This window comes from Kogia breviceps, chromosome 3 (genome assembly GCF_026419965.1).
Source record: "Kogia breviceps isolate mKogBre1 chromosome 3, mKogBre1 haplotype 1, whole genome shotgun sequence".
Taxonomy (NCBI): Eukaryota; Metazoa; Chordata; class Mammalia; order Artiodactyla; family Physeteridae; genus Kogia; species Kogia breviceps.
In genome coordinates this window covers 63,041,691-63,055,609 of record NC_081312.1, presented here as the reverse complement: position 1 = coordinate 63,055,609, position 13,919 = coordinate 63,041,691, and the positions used below count along the sequence as shown (strand labels likewise).

At 34.8% G+C, this 13,919-nt stretch overlaps 1 protein-coding gene across 9 annotated transcripts in view; it reads right to left on the bottom strand.

Moving 5' to 3' along the window:
• Nucleotides 1-12,615, bottom strand: part of MBIP (MAP3K12 binding inhibitory protein 1) — a 66,904-nt gene extending 54,289 nt beyond the window's left edge. For 6 of the 9 annotated variants that reach the window (XM_067028575.1, XM_067028574.1, XM_059055653.2 and 3 more), the window contains exons 1-6: nt 12,362-12,615; nt 8,597-8,716; nt 6,624-6,848; nt 6,432-6,528; nt 3,878-3,943; nt 3,489-3,641 (exon numbers count right to left, since the gene is read on the bottom strand). In XM_067028575.1, coding sequence (XP_066884676.1) covers nt 3,489-3,641; nt 3,878-3,943; nt 6,432-6,528; nt 6,624-6,848; nt 8,597-8,716; nt 12,362-12,490 — 790 coding nt within the window. In that variant the 5' untranslated portion in view covers nt 12,491-12,615. The remainder of the gene's footprint in view (nt 1-3,488; nt 3,642-3,877; nt 3,944-6,431; nt 6,529-6,623; nt 6,849-8,596; nt 8,717-12,361) is intronic. The other 3 variants (XM_059055656.2, XM_067028573.1, XM_067028576.1) reach the window with 3 other exon arrangements.
• Between the last annotated feature and the right edge of the window lie 1,304 nt (nt 12,616-13,919).

The window sequence follows — 13,919 nt, the reverse complement described above, 5'->3', positions numbered from 1 at the left end:
TTCTTAAAATGCCATGCAAAGACACTTATGCAAAAGAACGGGAATTATTTAAACTTAAGAAAATAAGTTAACAAGAGTAAGACAGAATGAAATCTTTAGCAAACATTTTCATAATACACTCTATGGGATATATTATTATACTACACTTCTCCCCAAGCCCCATTTATGCTTCCTATGTTGCTAGGCATTTTGTTTTATGTTAAGTTCATTTTACAAGACATTGAATAGTTCCTATATAGAACAACTTGTATCTCTGACAGACTGTGACAGTTATTTAGGTGGAGGAAAATGCATAGTGACAACTGACAATTCAATTCAGTGGTTGTAATATGTCATATCATTTTCTTCAATTTATACTTCTCCTTACATGCCATATTTTCTCCTTAAACCCAGAAGAACATTTAAAAGGAGCTTTACCATAATTTTTTTAACATCTTTATTGGAGTATAATTGCCTTACAATGTTGTGTTAGTTTCTGCTGTATAACAAAATGAATCTGCTATACGTATACATATATCCCCATATCCCCTCCCTCTTGTGTCTCCCTCCCACTCTCCTTATCCCACCCCTCCAGGTGGACACAAAGCACTGAGCTGATCTCCCTGTGCTCTGTGGCTGCTTCCCACTAGCTATCTATTTCACATTTGGTAGTGTATATAAGTCCATGCCACTCTCTCACTTTGTCCCAGCTTACCCTTCCCCATCCCCGTGTCCTCAAGTCCATTCTCTATGTCTGCGTCTTTATTCCTGTCCTGCCCCTAGTTTCATCAGAACTTTTTTTTTTTTTTAGATTCCATATATATGTGTTAGCATACGGTATTTGTATTTCTCTGTATGACAGACTCTAGGTCCATCCACCTCACTACAAATAACTAAATTTCATTTCTTTTTATGGCTAATATTCCACTGTATATATGTGCCACATCTTCTTTATCCATTCATCTGTCGATGGACACTTAGGTTGCTTCTATGTCCTGGCTATTGTAAATAGTGCTGCCATGAACATTGTGGTACATGTCTCTTTTTGAATTATGGTATTCTCAGGGTATATGCCCAGTAGTGGGATTGCTGGGTCATATGGTAGAAAGGATGCTCAACATCACTAATCATTAGAGAAATGCAAATGAAAACTACAATGCCGTATCACCTCACACCTGTCAGAATGGTCATCATCAAAAAAATCTACAAACAATAAATGCTGGAGAGGGTGTGGAGAAAAGGGAACCCTCTTGCACTGTTGGTGGGAATGTAAATTAATACAGCCACTGTGGAAAAGAGTATGGAGGTTCCTTTAAAATACCATAATTCTTAACTAACAAACTTTCTAGGCAGGGGTATGGTAAAATAAAGGTTACTCAAATTTCAAGATTATGATTATATCCCAAATCCTTCCATTTCTTAGCACCTCCAATGCAATCAGTCTGGCCTAGACCACCATCATCTCTCCCTGGATTATCACAACCTCCAAACTGGTCTTCTTGTTTCTGCCTTGCACACATAAAAAGTCTGTTCACAACACAGCTGCCAGCAATCCTTTTAAAATGTGATTCATATAGTGTTAGTTCTCTGCTCAAAACCTTCCAACACCTTCGCATTTCACTCAGATTAAAAACCAAAGCCTTTACAATAGTCTACAAGATCCTATACAATTTGGACATTCTCCCCACATTCATACCATTTCAGCCATTTTTCTGTTATTCAACTAGGCCAAGTAGAACTTTAGCACTTGTGATTCTCTCTACCTCTGTATTCACAAGGCTTGCACTTGCCAACTTCAGGTCTTGGCTCAAAAGTTAACCGTATCAGTAAGGCCTTCTCTGACCACACTTTAAAAAATACCAGTACTACCACCTCCCCCTACCTAGCACTCCCTCCCTATCTTTTTCCCCTTATTTTTCTCCAAACCATTACTACCCCCTGACATTCTGTATATTTTGCTTATTTATTGCCTGTTTCTCCACTCTAATGTAAGTTCTTAGGGGGCAGAATTTTATGTTTTGTTCATTGGGTATGGCTGTGCAGATTGTACACTGCACAAACCTAGGAAGCATCAGCGCATAGACTGAACAGGTGCTCAATATTTACTGAGTGAACAAATACATGATTAAACAATCGTTATGCAATTAAAGAATATGGGTAAATTTTCATATCAAAAGTATCAACTTGTTAAATATAAAAACTCTAGAAATATGGGGGGATTTTTTTGAGAATTTTTAAATTTTAGGATCTTGGTTGTTCTTGCTTTCAAATAAAGTAAAATGAATAACTTACTCATCTGACTTTGCTCTTGCTGCTCCCTTTACCTAGAACATCCTCTGACTCACCTCCCTACCTTTCAAGAACCATTTCAAGCTTCACTGGGTCAACAAAGCACTGCCTGAATCTCTTCACATGGAGGCTCCTTGTACCCCACCACACCCTTCCCTCACAGCCCGTTTAACATCCCCCTTTGCTATTAATCTTTCTCCCAAACAAATTATAGTCCTTGATGCCAGGAACTGTGACTACATCTCAGTATCCCTCCTGTCTAAAACAGTGCTTGGTGTATAGTAGGCATTCAACAGATACTTTTCAAAATTAACTACTTCATACTATTAGATTTAATAAACCATTCAATCCTGTTATACAGTTTGTATTGTAAATGCATCTAGTTCTGAGAAAGGGAATTAATTTTAATGCTAATCTCTTACTATCCTCAAAGATTTACTCATTCTCTTATCTTCTCCCTCCATCCACAAATATACCAGATAGACTGGACTCAGATATTCCCTGAACCATATTTTATGCCTCTGTGCCTTTTGCAGATATTTAGAAGATAGAATCAACAGGATCTGGTGACTAAATCAGGAGGGAGACTGAGGCTTTGCAGCCAGTTAAGATCTAAGTTTGCTTTCTAGTTGCCACTCACTACCTTGGGCATGCTGCTCTCAAAACTTCAGTTTCTTTATCTGACAATGATTACAGCACCAACGTCTCACAAGGGTGCTGTTAAATAGTGAGTTGATATATGTATAATATTTTCAGAGTGACTGGCACTTAGTGTTTAGTCAGTCACTTAATAAATGTTAGTCCCCAATGGCACTTATTTATTTATATGATTATCCTCACTGGAAGATCTTAAAGGGCTAGGGTTACACTTATTAATACTTTTTACCAGCACAGTGGGGGATACGAATGAGAGATGGTCATGGTTACGTTATGAAACTGATGGCAGGAAAAAAACTACATTAGTTTTCAGCTATGACTTTAATAAACTGAGAGCGTCAGGATATCGCTGAGAAGTGTAAGAGGAGGAAGAAGAGCGTAAACACGTGAACTGTAAATTCCTTGAGAGCAGGGACTATGCTTTCTTCATTTTTGTACCAATCAGAGCAATGTTTTTTGTACATGACAGCTGCTCAATGAAAACTTGGTGACTAAGTGAATCGGAATTTCTTTAACCACTTGCAAAGATACATTACAGGACACTTGCCCAGCACTCTGCTTACCTGTCTGCAATCGCAAGTGAGCCTCAATGTTTTGTAGTCGTTCTTCTACAGCCTGATTACCACAATCGCGGAGCATGCTGTTAGGTTTATGCCCCGACCCTTGAATTCCTTCAGGTTTAGTCTGTGGTCCATATGTATTCACAACTCTAGAAACTAAATTAAGAAACTCTTGAGCCTATTAAATTTACATTTCAAAAATCAGAAAGTCTCTCTCCTTAACAGTACTTTATGTTTTTTCCATAACCACAAACCCAAGTACAAAGAAAGCCAAGAGTTTTTTGTTTTAAAATAAATAAAATTTAGATAGGAAAATGATTTCTATTCCATTTTGCTTATAATCTAGAATAAGCTTCTGCCAGTGATGAAGGTATTATATAATGGATACTTACCTTTTACATGACTTTTAAACCCAGGGTAAGGAGTAAAAACGGCATCAGTTCTCGCACAACTATTTTCTAAGGAGAATTTAGATGAGTATAAGTTTAAATATATTCTTAACTTCAAATGTATATTTTGATAACCCTTCAGTAATGCATATTAACATAATACTCATAATCAGAGAATATCATTTTAAATAACAGTAATTAAATTACTATCACGCACAGGATAAAATTTAGTGATCTTTACTCTCTAAAACTTATATCGAATGTTATCTAATTTCCAGATTTATATATAGAAAAGTCCTCAACATTTGGTGGCATAATTTAATTTTTAATGAATACCAATATCCCTAAAAACCATCTGGGCCTCTGGAGAAAATACTTTATATATTATAGAGAGTTAAAATTTCTAAGCTAAAGAGACATTATTCACTTGATTTCAACATAGAAATCAATAAAACTCAGTATTTTTACTAAAATATCTTTTTAAAAAATACAGCATTTTTGATATTACTTACTGATCCAATTAGTGAACATCTAATGTAAAGTATTATGCATTTAACACATTTTTATTTCCGAACGCTATACAAAAAAGACCTTGAAACCTACAACACATACTTTTATACTTTTCCTAGATTTCCAGTGCTCATCTAAAAAAAAAATCACTAATCACAAAAGCTATCTATCTCTTTCCAGACTGCCCCTTTCAAAAAACGCAATTTTAAGAATGATACCATGTGAAATTTTGTTCTGAATTTTTTCTAAGCTGAAAAGTATAGTTTCTTTCAAGTTATATATCAACAAATAAATCATAAATCAAGGGAGAAAGTTGGAATGATATTAACATAATATATAAACAATTCAAATCTTATAAAATAATCTTTAAAATGACATTAAGTAAAACCATGCATTGCAGTAAATTTCCTAAAAAACTCCCCTTAATTATTTTGTAATAAAAATGGATGGTAAAAGAGATAATGAAGGAAAATTATTTTTTTCCCTAGGGAACTTTTTAAAAACCCACTGTTTATATTTTGGTCAATTGAGAGATATTAAAAGGAACACACTAACACATTACAATACATCTGAATTTTTTCAGTCTAAGTTTCCTTAAGATAGTTCTGCTGACACATCAAACTGTGTGAATAAAATTCCAAACCCACTTATCTTTTATATATAGATACTAGACAGAGTCATTCTCTTTTTCTTTTCTTTTTGAAACACATGAAAATATGTTTAAAGGGCCATCACCTCTCCATTCTCTTTCTACCATTTCATGGGGCTAAGGGTTAAAAAAAGAAGCTATCATCCATTCCAGAGCTATATTCCAAATATATAGATTAACTGACCCCTTAGAGAAAAATTCAGCATGGTGTAAAGATAGTGAATGTATGAGTGCTAGTCACTCTCCACAGCAATTCTTCCCAACACTGTTTGGAGCCAGCAAGGGATTGAATGGGCTAAGGAATCCTGCTGAGCATTTCAATTCTTGTCAATTTCTATCCCCTGGTGGTTTATAATAAGAGAGTTAGCAGGGAGAACAGAGGAATAACATTAGTGATACATGTGCTTGCTCCTTCAACAAACGCTTTCTCATGGGTAGCTTGCAGTTGGATTGTAGTACCTGAGGTTTCACCACTGCTGCACCTGTTCTGAAAAGCTAACAGTAAAATATACCAAATCTAGAGATACATATGTATAATGTTAATAGTAGAAAAGGCTGCATTTAGGACCCATCTTGAGCCTGTATTATTTCATTATTAAGAGAATCAGTGTACCAATGTGATACGAGTCAATTCTAGGTTCATCTGACAATTGTGTTCATAATAATTAGCCACGAGATATTAGAGGCAACAAGAAAAATGTTCATTCCAATTAGGAACTCTTCTCCGTAATTTTTTCTAAGAACTACTTGTTCTGATTATTACTATGATGCCTGACTATGATCTATGCTAGTGCTTTGCAATTTTGTATTCTGCAGCATACTTGCAGATCTGTAAATATACTATAACATCATGTGGAGAGGAAAGGAGAATCTGATGAAAAACAGCAAATGTATGCACTCTGAGAAAGCAAAAAAGCATAAGACAGCATAGTCTTGATGACAAATTGGTTTTATCGTGACATAAATTTCAAACAGCTAAAGAGTAGTGAGAAAACTGCTCCCTCTTGAGGAGTATTAACTTTACTAAGTTCACTTCATGTATTAATATCATAATTTCATAAATACCTTTAGAGACTTGAAATTTATATAGCTTAGACCTTCTTACTAGTGAGACTGAGACACCCTGCCACCCACACTTTATCTTCATTTCCTGAAGGAACTTTAAAACAGTCTTTACACCTGTGGTAAACATTTGCCTTTTTACGTTAGCATTTATTTGACTTTTGGATAACCAAGATGAAAACCATTTTGTATTATTAAACAGAAGGAAATACTGCTGTTTTAGTTTCCAAATAAACCTGTGAAATAATTAAACTGTGTTCTTAATGTTATTCATTTTAAAAAACAAATGAAAGATCATTAAAATCCTACAAAAATTAACTTCTTCTAGGTAGTTACCTTGATTACAATCAATAACATTGCAAAATTCCCTGACGTTGTTTTCATTGATTTCAGCTTGCTTTCTTTCAATAAATGCAGATATTCGTCTGTCAATCTACAAACAATAAGCATGTGTGTCTTAATTCAAACATAGTAAGATTTTAAAAAATACTCCACCCACCCACTCACCCCCAAAACCCAACTTCTTACTTCTGCTTTTCCAGCCTTTATTTGAACTACTTCTGGATCAAAATGGATCTGTGTCTTTTTCACATCTCCCAAATCACAATCTTTGTGCTTTTCTTCCTCCTGTAGGTCGCCAATGGGAAATTTGGCATTTACTTCATTCTTGTTCCCTGTTTCTGTTTTTCCTATTTCTTCAACAATAGTTGTATTCTCCTCTTTAATCAGAGGCTGAAGTTTTGCTAAAAAAGGCTGAGAACACAATTCCATCTGCTGAGGTTCAAACTGATCAAAATTAATCACATATTTACCATATTTATATAAATTTCTGCTAAGTAAAGGCAATACTCAATATCAACTAAATTTAAAAGGTTGGCACATCATACATAGATCTGAGCACATGTAAGTGTTTGTGCTGTTCTCTGCTATTGTGACCAATATCATTTGCTATAAATCTGTTTAAAAAAAAAAAGGAAAGAAAAGAAGAAAAAGAAAACCTGAGGAAATTTAAAATTTTCTTTGAGGGAATCATTCTGTCACTCATCTTTTATTTTGTGCCAAATCAAAGCCTCAGCCTCTGGCACCAATGCCACTTAATTAACATGTCATTCAAATGCCTCCTCAGAATACTAAGGCTTAGTATTTTTCCTCCTTAACAGGAGAGCCAGTGCTCTCACTCAGCAAAGCCCTGTATTATCACTATATCACTGGAGATTCTCCACTTGAAACTGCAGTTGGCCGAAGTAAATGAGAGAGCATAGACATGAAATATATAGGTGTTAATGCTGAGTGAACACTCAAGCTTCTCTGACATGGCAAGATATCTTCTTGGGTCATGAAATTAAATTTTTAAAAAGAAAATGAACAAGAGCCATAGCTAAAAAGAGGTAGATGCCTATCACCATACTAGAGGGAGAAAAAACCCTGTTGTATAATGTAAATTATACTACCCATTCCCCCCGCCCAAATCCATCCACAATTAGGCCTCAATTGAGTCCTATAGCTCATTGCTTTCCGCCCTTTAAAACTAGGGTTAACTATTACTTTTAACATGAAACAGAGTTAAAATTTCCCATAAAGTCACTGAAGAGAGGACTGAAAATTAAATGTCTACCCCATTAATCAAAACACACCAACACTTGTCAGTGTTCCTATTATTTTTTCATACCTACAATTTTGCTTCCATTATTTGCTATACCAAATACTCTTCTGAATCCTTGTAACATCTTAATAGAAGTAAACTGACCAATCCAAACCTTTTTGACACTTCATATTTTATACTTTGATTAGAGATAAACTGCAAACTTGCATCAATTATAACTGCAAAGATGTTTAGCTGGAAACTAGCAAGGTAGTAATACTGTTCAGTTATTGAACTGAAATATTTAAAAATATAACAATACTATTATAACTTAACAATTCAGTGTTGACGTACTATAAATGATGAATTATTTCAAACTCAAGAAAAAGACGATAAAATAGTGACTGGCTACTTACTAATATGAAACATTAATGTCACAGAAATTACTTTCTTTTTAAAAACTATGCTGAAACTGTTTAATTGCAATAGACACTCCAGGATGTGTCATGCTGGGATAATGCCACTTCTTGAACCACTGAAAGCACTCCATGAGCCTCCAAACTCACCCAAGGCATGGAATCATTATCATAGCATGACACACACCTGCCGTGTCTTATTGCTTAATTATAACCTACCATAGATGCAACTGTATTGAATTTTCAGTGCAAGTCTAGAATTGAATAGAACTACATTCATTCAATCTTCATACCCACATCAACCTATTGGGCTATATTCCTGTAATTGTCCTGATCACTATGTAAATTAACAGATTGGGATCCAATCTGGCCAAAGTAACCTTTTATTAATACCACTATTAATATAGTGTTAAGATAGAACTGACAAATACTACAGCTTACAATTTAACTACAATTAATTTCTAGTCTCAATATCGAGTTAACATTTTTAACACGGAATTTACCTGTAAATATAAAACGTGTTGTTCAAGTGCACTAAAGAGCAAAGCAGGCTGGAACGCCGAGAGGCTCTGGAGCTTGTTCCAATCGATTGTAACTTTCACCACATCATCTCTGATGTTAAGCTTCAAAGGGGCAAACCATCAACATCACAAAAAATTACAAGATTAAGCTGTACACATGAGATTGTCCAAAAATAAGATTTCTATAGAATAACACACCATTTAGCTCAAAGTTCTCAAGTTTTCAATCATACATAAAAATGCTCTACACCTAGTTACCACTTTAAAAAGCCAAAAAATGTGAAATTTTCATAAAAAAATAGAATGACACCTCACTCTAATTCTATTCTTGGGTCTGTGTAATGGGACCATCTTTTTCGATAATACATTATCTAAAAACTTTGGACAGGGGTCAAAATAGTCTTGTCCTACTCAGAATCCTACTGCTTCTAGCTCAGAGCATTAAACAGAGGGGGCAGGTACCTTTATGAAAGTTTTGATATACACATTTCTTTTTGTTAAATATGCACATAAATACATAACTGAAATATATCATTCCTCTGATATATAATTCAGTCTTCTGAATCACATTTTTGTTTTCAATTTTAACCAATTTTTAAAATAACTTAAAAATCAATTCATACATTTATATTCATACATATTATAAAGTCTAGTGATACCTGGCAATGTGTTTATCTACTTCAAATAAAAATTAAACTATTATTTAGCTGTGGAAATCTGAAATTGAAAAACAAATACTTTTCCACAATAGTGAAATAAATGGCCAGAGACTGGGTGGAAAGGCCAGACTTACTGCTAAACAGTATTTTCTAGTAAGTATGAGGGCTCATTGTATGAAAATTTCTTATAAATTGGCTATCCGTGACCTATTACAATAAAATTATATACAGAAAACTACCAAGAGCCTGAATATAACATTAATATCAAAATGAGTGAAGATTTTAGAGGGAAAGCCTCCATCTCTAGTCTTTCAAGTGAATAAAAGTGAATCACTGTAAACTTTTCTAGGGACACGTGTTTATAAGGATATACTACATTGCAGAATCAAGTTAACTATTATTTTTTCAAAAATCATTTATTTAAAATTAGTCTTGTTTTCTACAAAATAAAGACAAGTGTTACATTAGTTCAAATACAGATCTCATAAATTGTGATTGTAATAAAATGAAAAGATAAACCAATGTACATAGAACTGAAAAGATCCAAAGTTCCCAAAAAAGGCACTATATGAATGAACACTCTATGACAGAAGTTTACCACCCTTTGACCAGAGATATTTTAAGTCCATAGTACACAAGTGTAAAGAAATAAGTTTTGTGTAGGCTGCACTGGCAAAAATTAGTTTACATTATTTTAACTAAGGTTTTATATTAAGATAACCACATTAATCTTAATTTACATTATTTAATGCCTATAAAGATTTCCTTAGACAACAACTTTCGCATGGAAGTAAACTATTACTATACTTTTACAATTCTCAAGGGATCTATAGTCTATTATAACAAATTTATGAATACAGTTTGGGAATAATGCAGGCAAATCCTCAACCAAGGCAAAGCATCAAATTTTCTAGAGAAAATAATAACTTACAGAAATTAAATTTAATGTTTGGATCATATTCTCATTTCAATTCAGCAGAATTATGTAAACTCTCAAATGCAGTTAAAGATACTCAGTCTTTTAAGAAAATCACATAATAATGTTACAAATTAACGTTAAAACTATCCCGATACATCCAACTATTAATCAACAAATTCCCCATTAGTAATATGAATTCTATGCATTTTTACACTATAGAACTTGTAAACCATTCACTCAAAAATGTATTAGTCTGCCATTAATATGGCCTATTTAAAATATGTATTTTAGTAAAAACTTCATTAAATTAATATGAAAATCCAAGCGAATAATAAATATTTCTTCAGCTTGGTAAAATGGACCAACCAGAGGTAAGTAATAAAAGTTAAAATTAGAAAATTGGAAATCTGGGATAAAAAATACTTTTTAAACATTCAACTTCATGTTTCCTATTGAGGAGAGCTAATAACACAATGATACTATACAGAATGAACTAGGCATTTTACAACATACATTTTAAAAAATTCCTTAAACTTGTTTTGAAAGGACATAGTGATTTCCACCAAGGGCAATTTTATAAGTATAGTACTCAGGCTTTAATTCTTTAAACAATACATCTCGAAATATAAAGAGTATTACCAAGTTGGCTAGCATTTAATTGATGAGATGATCTTATTTTTTGACACTTGTATAAATGGTCCTTTCACTCTGTCATGAAAACTCACCAAATATTTAAACATTTTTGACAGGTGACATAAGTAAATTTTAATTACATCTCTACTTTTACCTACAGAATATCTGAATGTTTAAAATATTTAAATGAGTTTTAAAAATTCAGTATACAAACTATTTCAAAAGAAATGTTTAAATTATTTCTTAATGTTATTTTTAAAAAGTATCTCATCAGTGGGGGGAAACAACTTGTGTAAACTATAGGTGAGTATAAACTTTTTTCATCTTGATATTAGGATATTAAAAAAAAAACTTAAAGTTCCAATATCCAGGCCATAGAAAGTTCTCAAACTTTTAAACCATTTACAGGTCTTGAGTCTTGAGACTGAAATAATGTCCCCAAGTCTTAAAAAAAAAAATGTTTAAGTCCTTGACAAACAAGTGAGTTTAAAACTTTTAGCCGATTCTATTAATAATCGTTCCATTACACCAAACTGAATGTTTAATTTGGAGTAATGCTCTTTTTAAGTTAGAACAAATATTAGGATTTTTAAAAATATTTAAATAACGTTTTAAGAGACTGATTCTCCATCCACCCAAGGCTTTTAAAAATAATTTTCACAAATCAAACGCTCTATTTTCATAAAGGAAGTTACCATTATCTTCAACATAAATGCCTAATTCCATCTAAGATTTTAAAAATTTGCTTTTTAAACGCAAACATATTTTCAAGTTGTTTCTCATTTAAAATTTGCTTTGCACTTTACATCCTGAAACGAAATAGTGACTCTGAATGTAAGGATCACCTTTTATTTAAACCCGATTTGATTATGACACTTCTACAAAAGCTATTTATCAGCCAGGTAAACTAGTTAATAGCTAAATTATTAAACAACAGTTGTGATACAAGCAGTATCGACCATGTATCCATTTTTTTTACGCTATGAGTAGTTTAGATTAATTCCTTTTCTCTTCCTCCCCGTTTTAAAGGGGAAGAGATGCAAGCAACGGCCAGAAAGAAAAAAGAAATAAACAAAAGCAAGTGACTCATAAGAGGAAATTACCCAAAAAAGGCGGAGAGAGAGCTTTTCCAGAAATCGCAGGCCGTACTAACCTATCAATTTCTATAACGAATGAACTGGAAGTAAAAGGAGCCTGAGCGCCAGGCGCCTCCCAAACCCTCAGAGAAGCTTCTCCGCATCCATTCTCTCCAAGCCTGTTCATCTCCGAGCCGGGTTTTCACTTACACTAGCCTCACTCACTCTTGGGGAGAAGAGTTGCAAGGAAATCTAGCCTGCAACCAGCCGTGAACTAACCCGCGCGGCCATCCTCACTCACACCGCAAACGGCGGGGCCCGGGCTCCTCCCCCGGCCTCGGCTACTCGCGCCGGGTCCCACACACAGCAGGCCTCCGCTGCCCCCTGCCTCCGCTCGAGGAAAAAAGGGGGGAGGGGCTAGACGGTTCCCAGACCCCTACTCCCACAGACCACCACTCACTTGTCCAGCCAGGGTATGCAAGGAGCGAAAGACTTCGCAGACCACCTCTTGGGAGAGGTTGGGGCTGCAGCTCCGCTCTAGGCTCCTGTCACCGATGGTCGGGCGACTAAGCTCAGCGGCAGTAGCCATGACACTTTCGTAGGCCGCCCCCGCCGTCACCGAAGAGCCCTCACAACCCACCCCACCCTCCCCTGCTTTGGTCGCTGCGCGATGATGTAAAAGCACTGCGTCTCTTTTAGAGCGGGGCTTTGAGCACCCGCCCCCTCTATGTGACTGACAAGTACGTGCACCAATCAGGTGCAGCTACAGGGTTCCGCAAAGGACCCTGAGCGGATGACTGCGAACTTGCGTGAGGCTAGCTACAGTATTTCAGATGTTTGGAATCGTTATCTAATGAGGGTTAGCTTCTTGAACCCTCATTAGTTAGTTAACATCACTAATTTAACATAAATTAGTTATCATCACTAATTTTTCATGCGAGGAAGAGGATATAAAACAAGAAAAAACTTTTATGCCTCATTTACCATCAAGGGAATGATATTAATTACTTTAAATCTGCAAAATAATTCTGTCACGTTTTAAAACTGATAAATCAGTTGCTATTCCCTGGGTACTACGGTAGAGACGCTCATCCTAAAACTGTTTCAAAGAAGAGAAACACTGTCAATATGATTCTAACAGGAATTTAACAAAGTAAGCAATCGCATGCAACACAATCTTTGAAATTAGAGATCAATCCGAATTGAAATTTGACAAAGTATTACTTATCAGATAACTTCAGTAAAAGATATTTGAAAGACTTTGTAGTATTACAGAGTCTAACATTAAAAGTTTTGTTGTGCAATTGAAAAGTTTAGAAAGTTTTTAGTGTCAAACTTTATTCCAAAACACTTGAAAAAAATAAACATCATCAGTTTAGAAATGAGGGATTTAAAATTCTTAATTCCAGCAGTCTAATGCGCTTACAGTAGAAGAAGCAGAGGTGGAAGCTTGCACAATGTGTATTCAGTTTTAGAGTACGCTGAATGAAAGGGGGAGGAATAAGGCATCAAGGAACTGGGATTAAGGGCAGTAGGGATAAAAGAACGCCTTTGACCTGCCTCTAGGGAGCCTGTTAATTAGGCTTTCATTTCCAAAGATCACCAGGCGACAGGATCTTGAGCAATCTTGTCTGCTCCCTTGTTCACAGCAGGATATACAGTTTATAATCCAGCCTATGTCTAGAGATGTCCATAAAAAGATTTCACAATATCTAATCCCAAATTGAGCAACCTTCTCCTTCAAGCCACTCATCCCCATATTTAACCTAAATTCATGATTCTTTGCAATGTTAGCAATTTTCTTTGCCTCTGGTTCTCTTGTTAGATAATAATTCTAATGGGGCAACTAAAAGTTTTTGTTTTGTAACATATTAGCAACTAGTTTCAGATTATTTTCATCTAGGTGTGAGGTTTTTTTTTTTTTCAAATATTCAGGACAGTGGTATGAGACACACTTGGGAATTTGCTCTGTATATTATAAGAATACCATCTTTAATAAAGTACTGCTCATTCTTTTC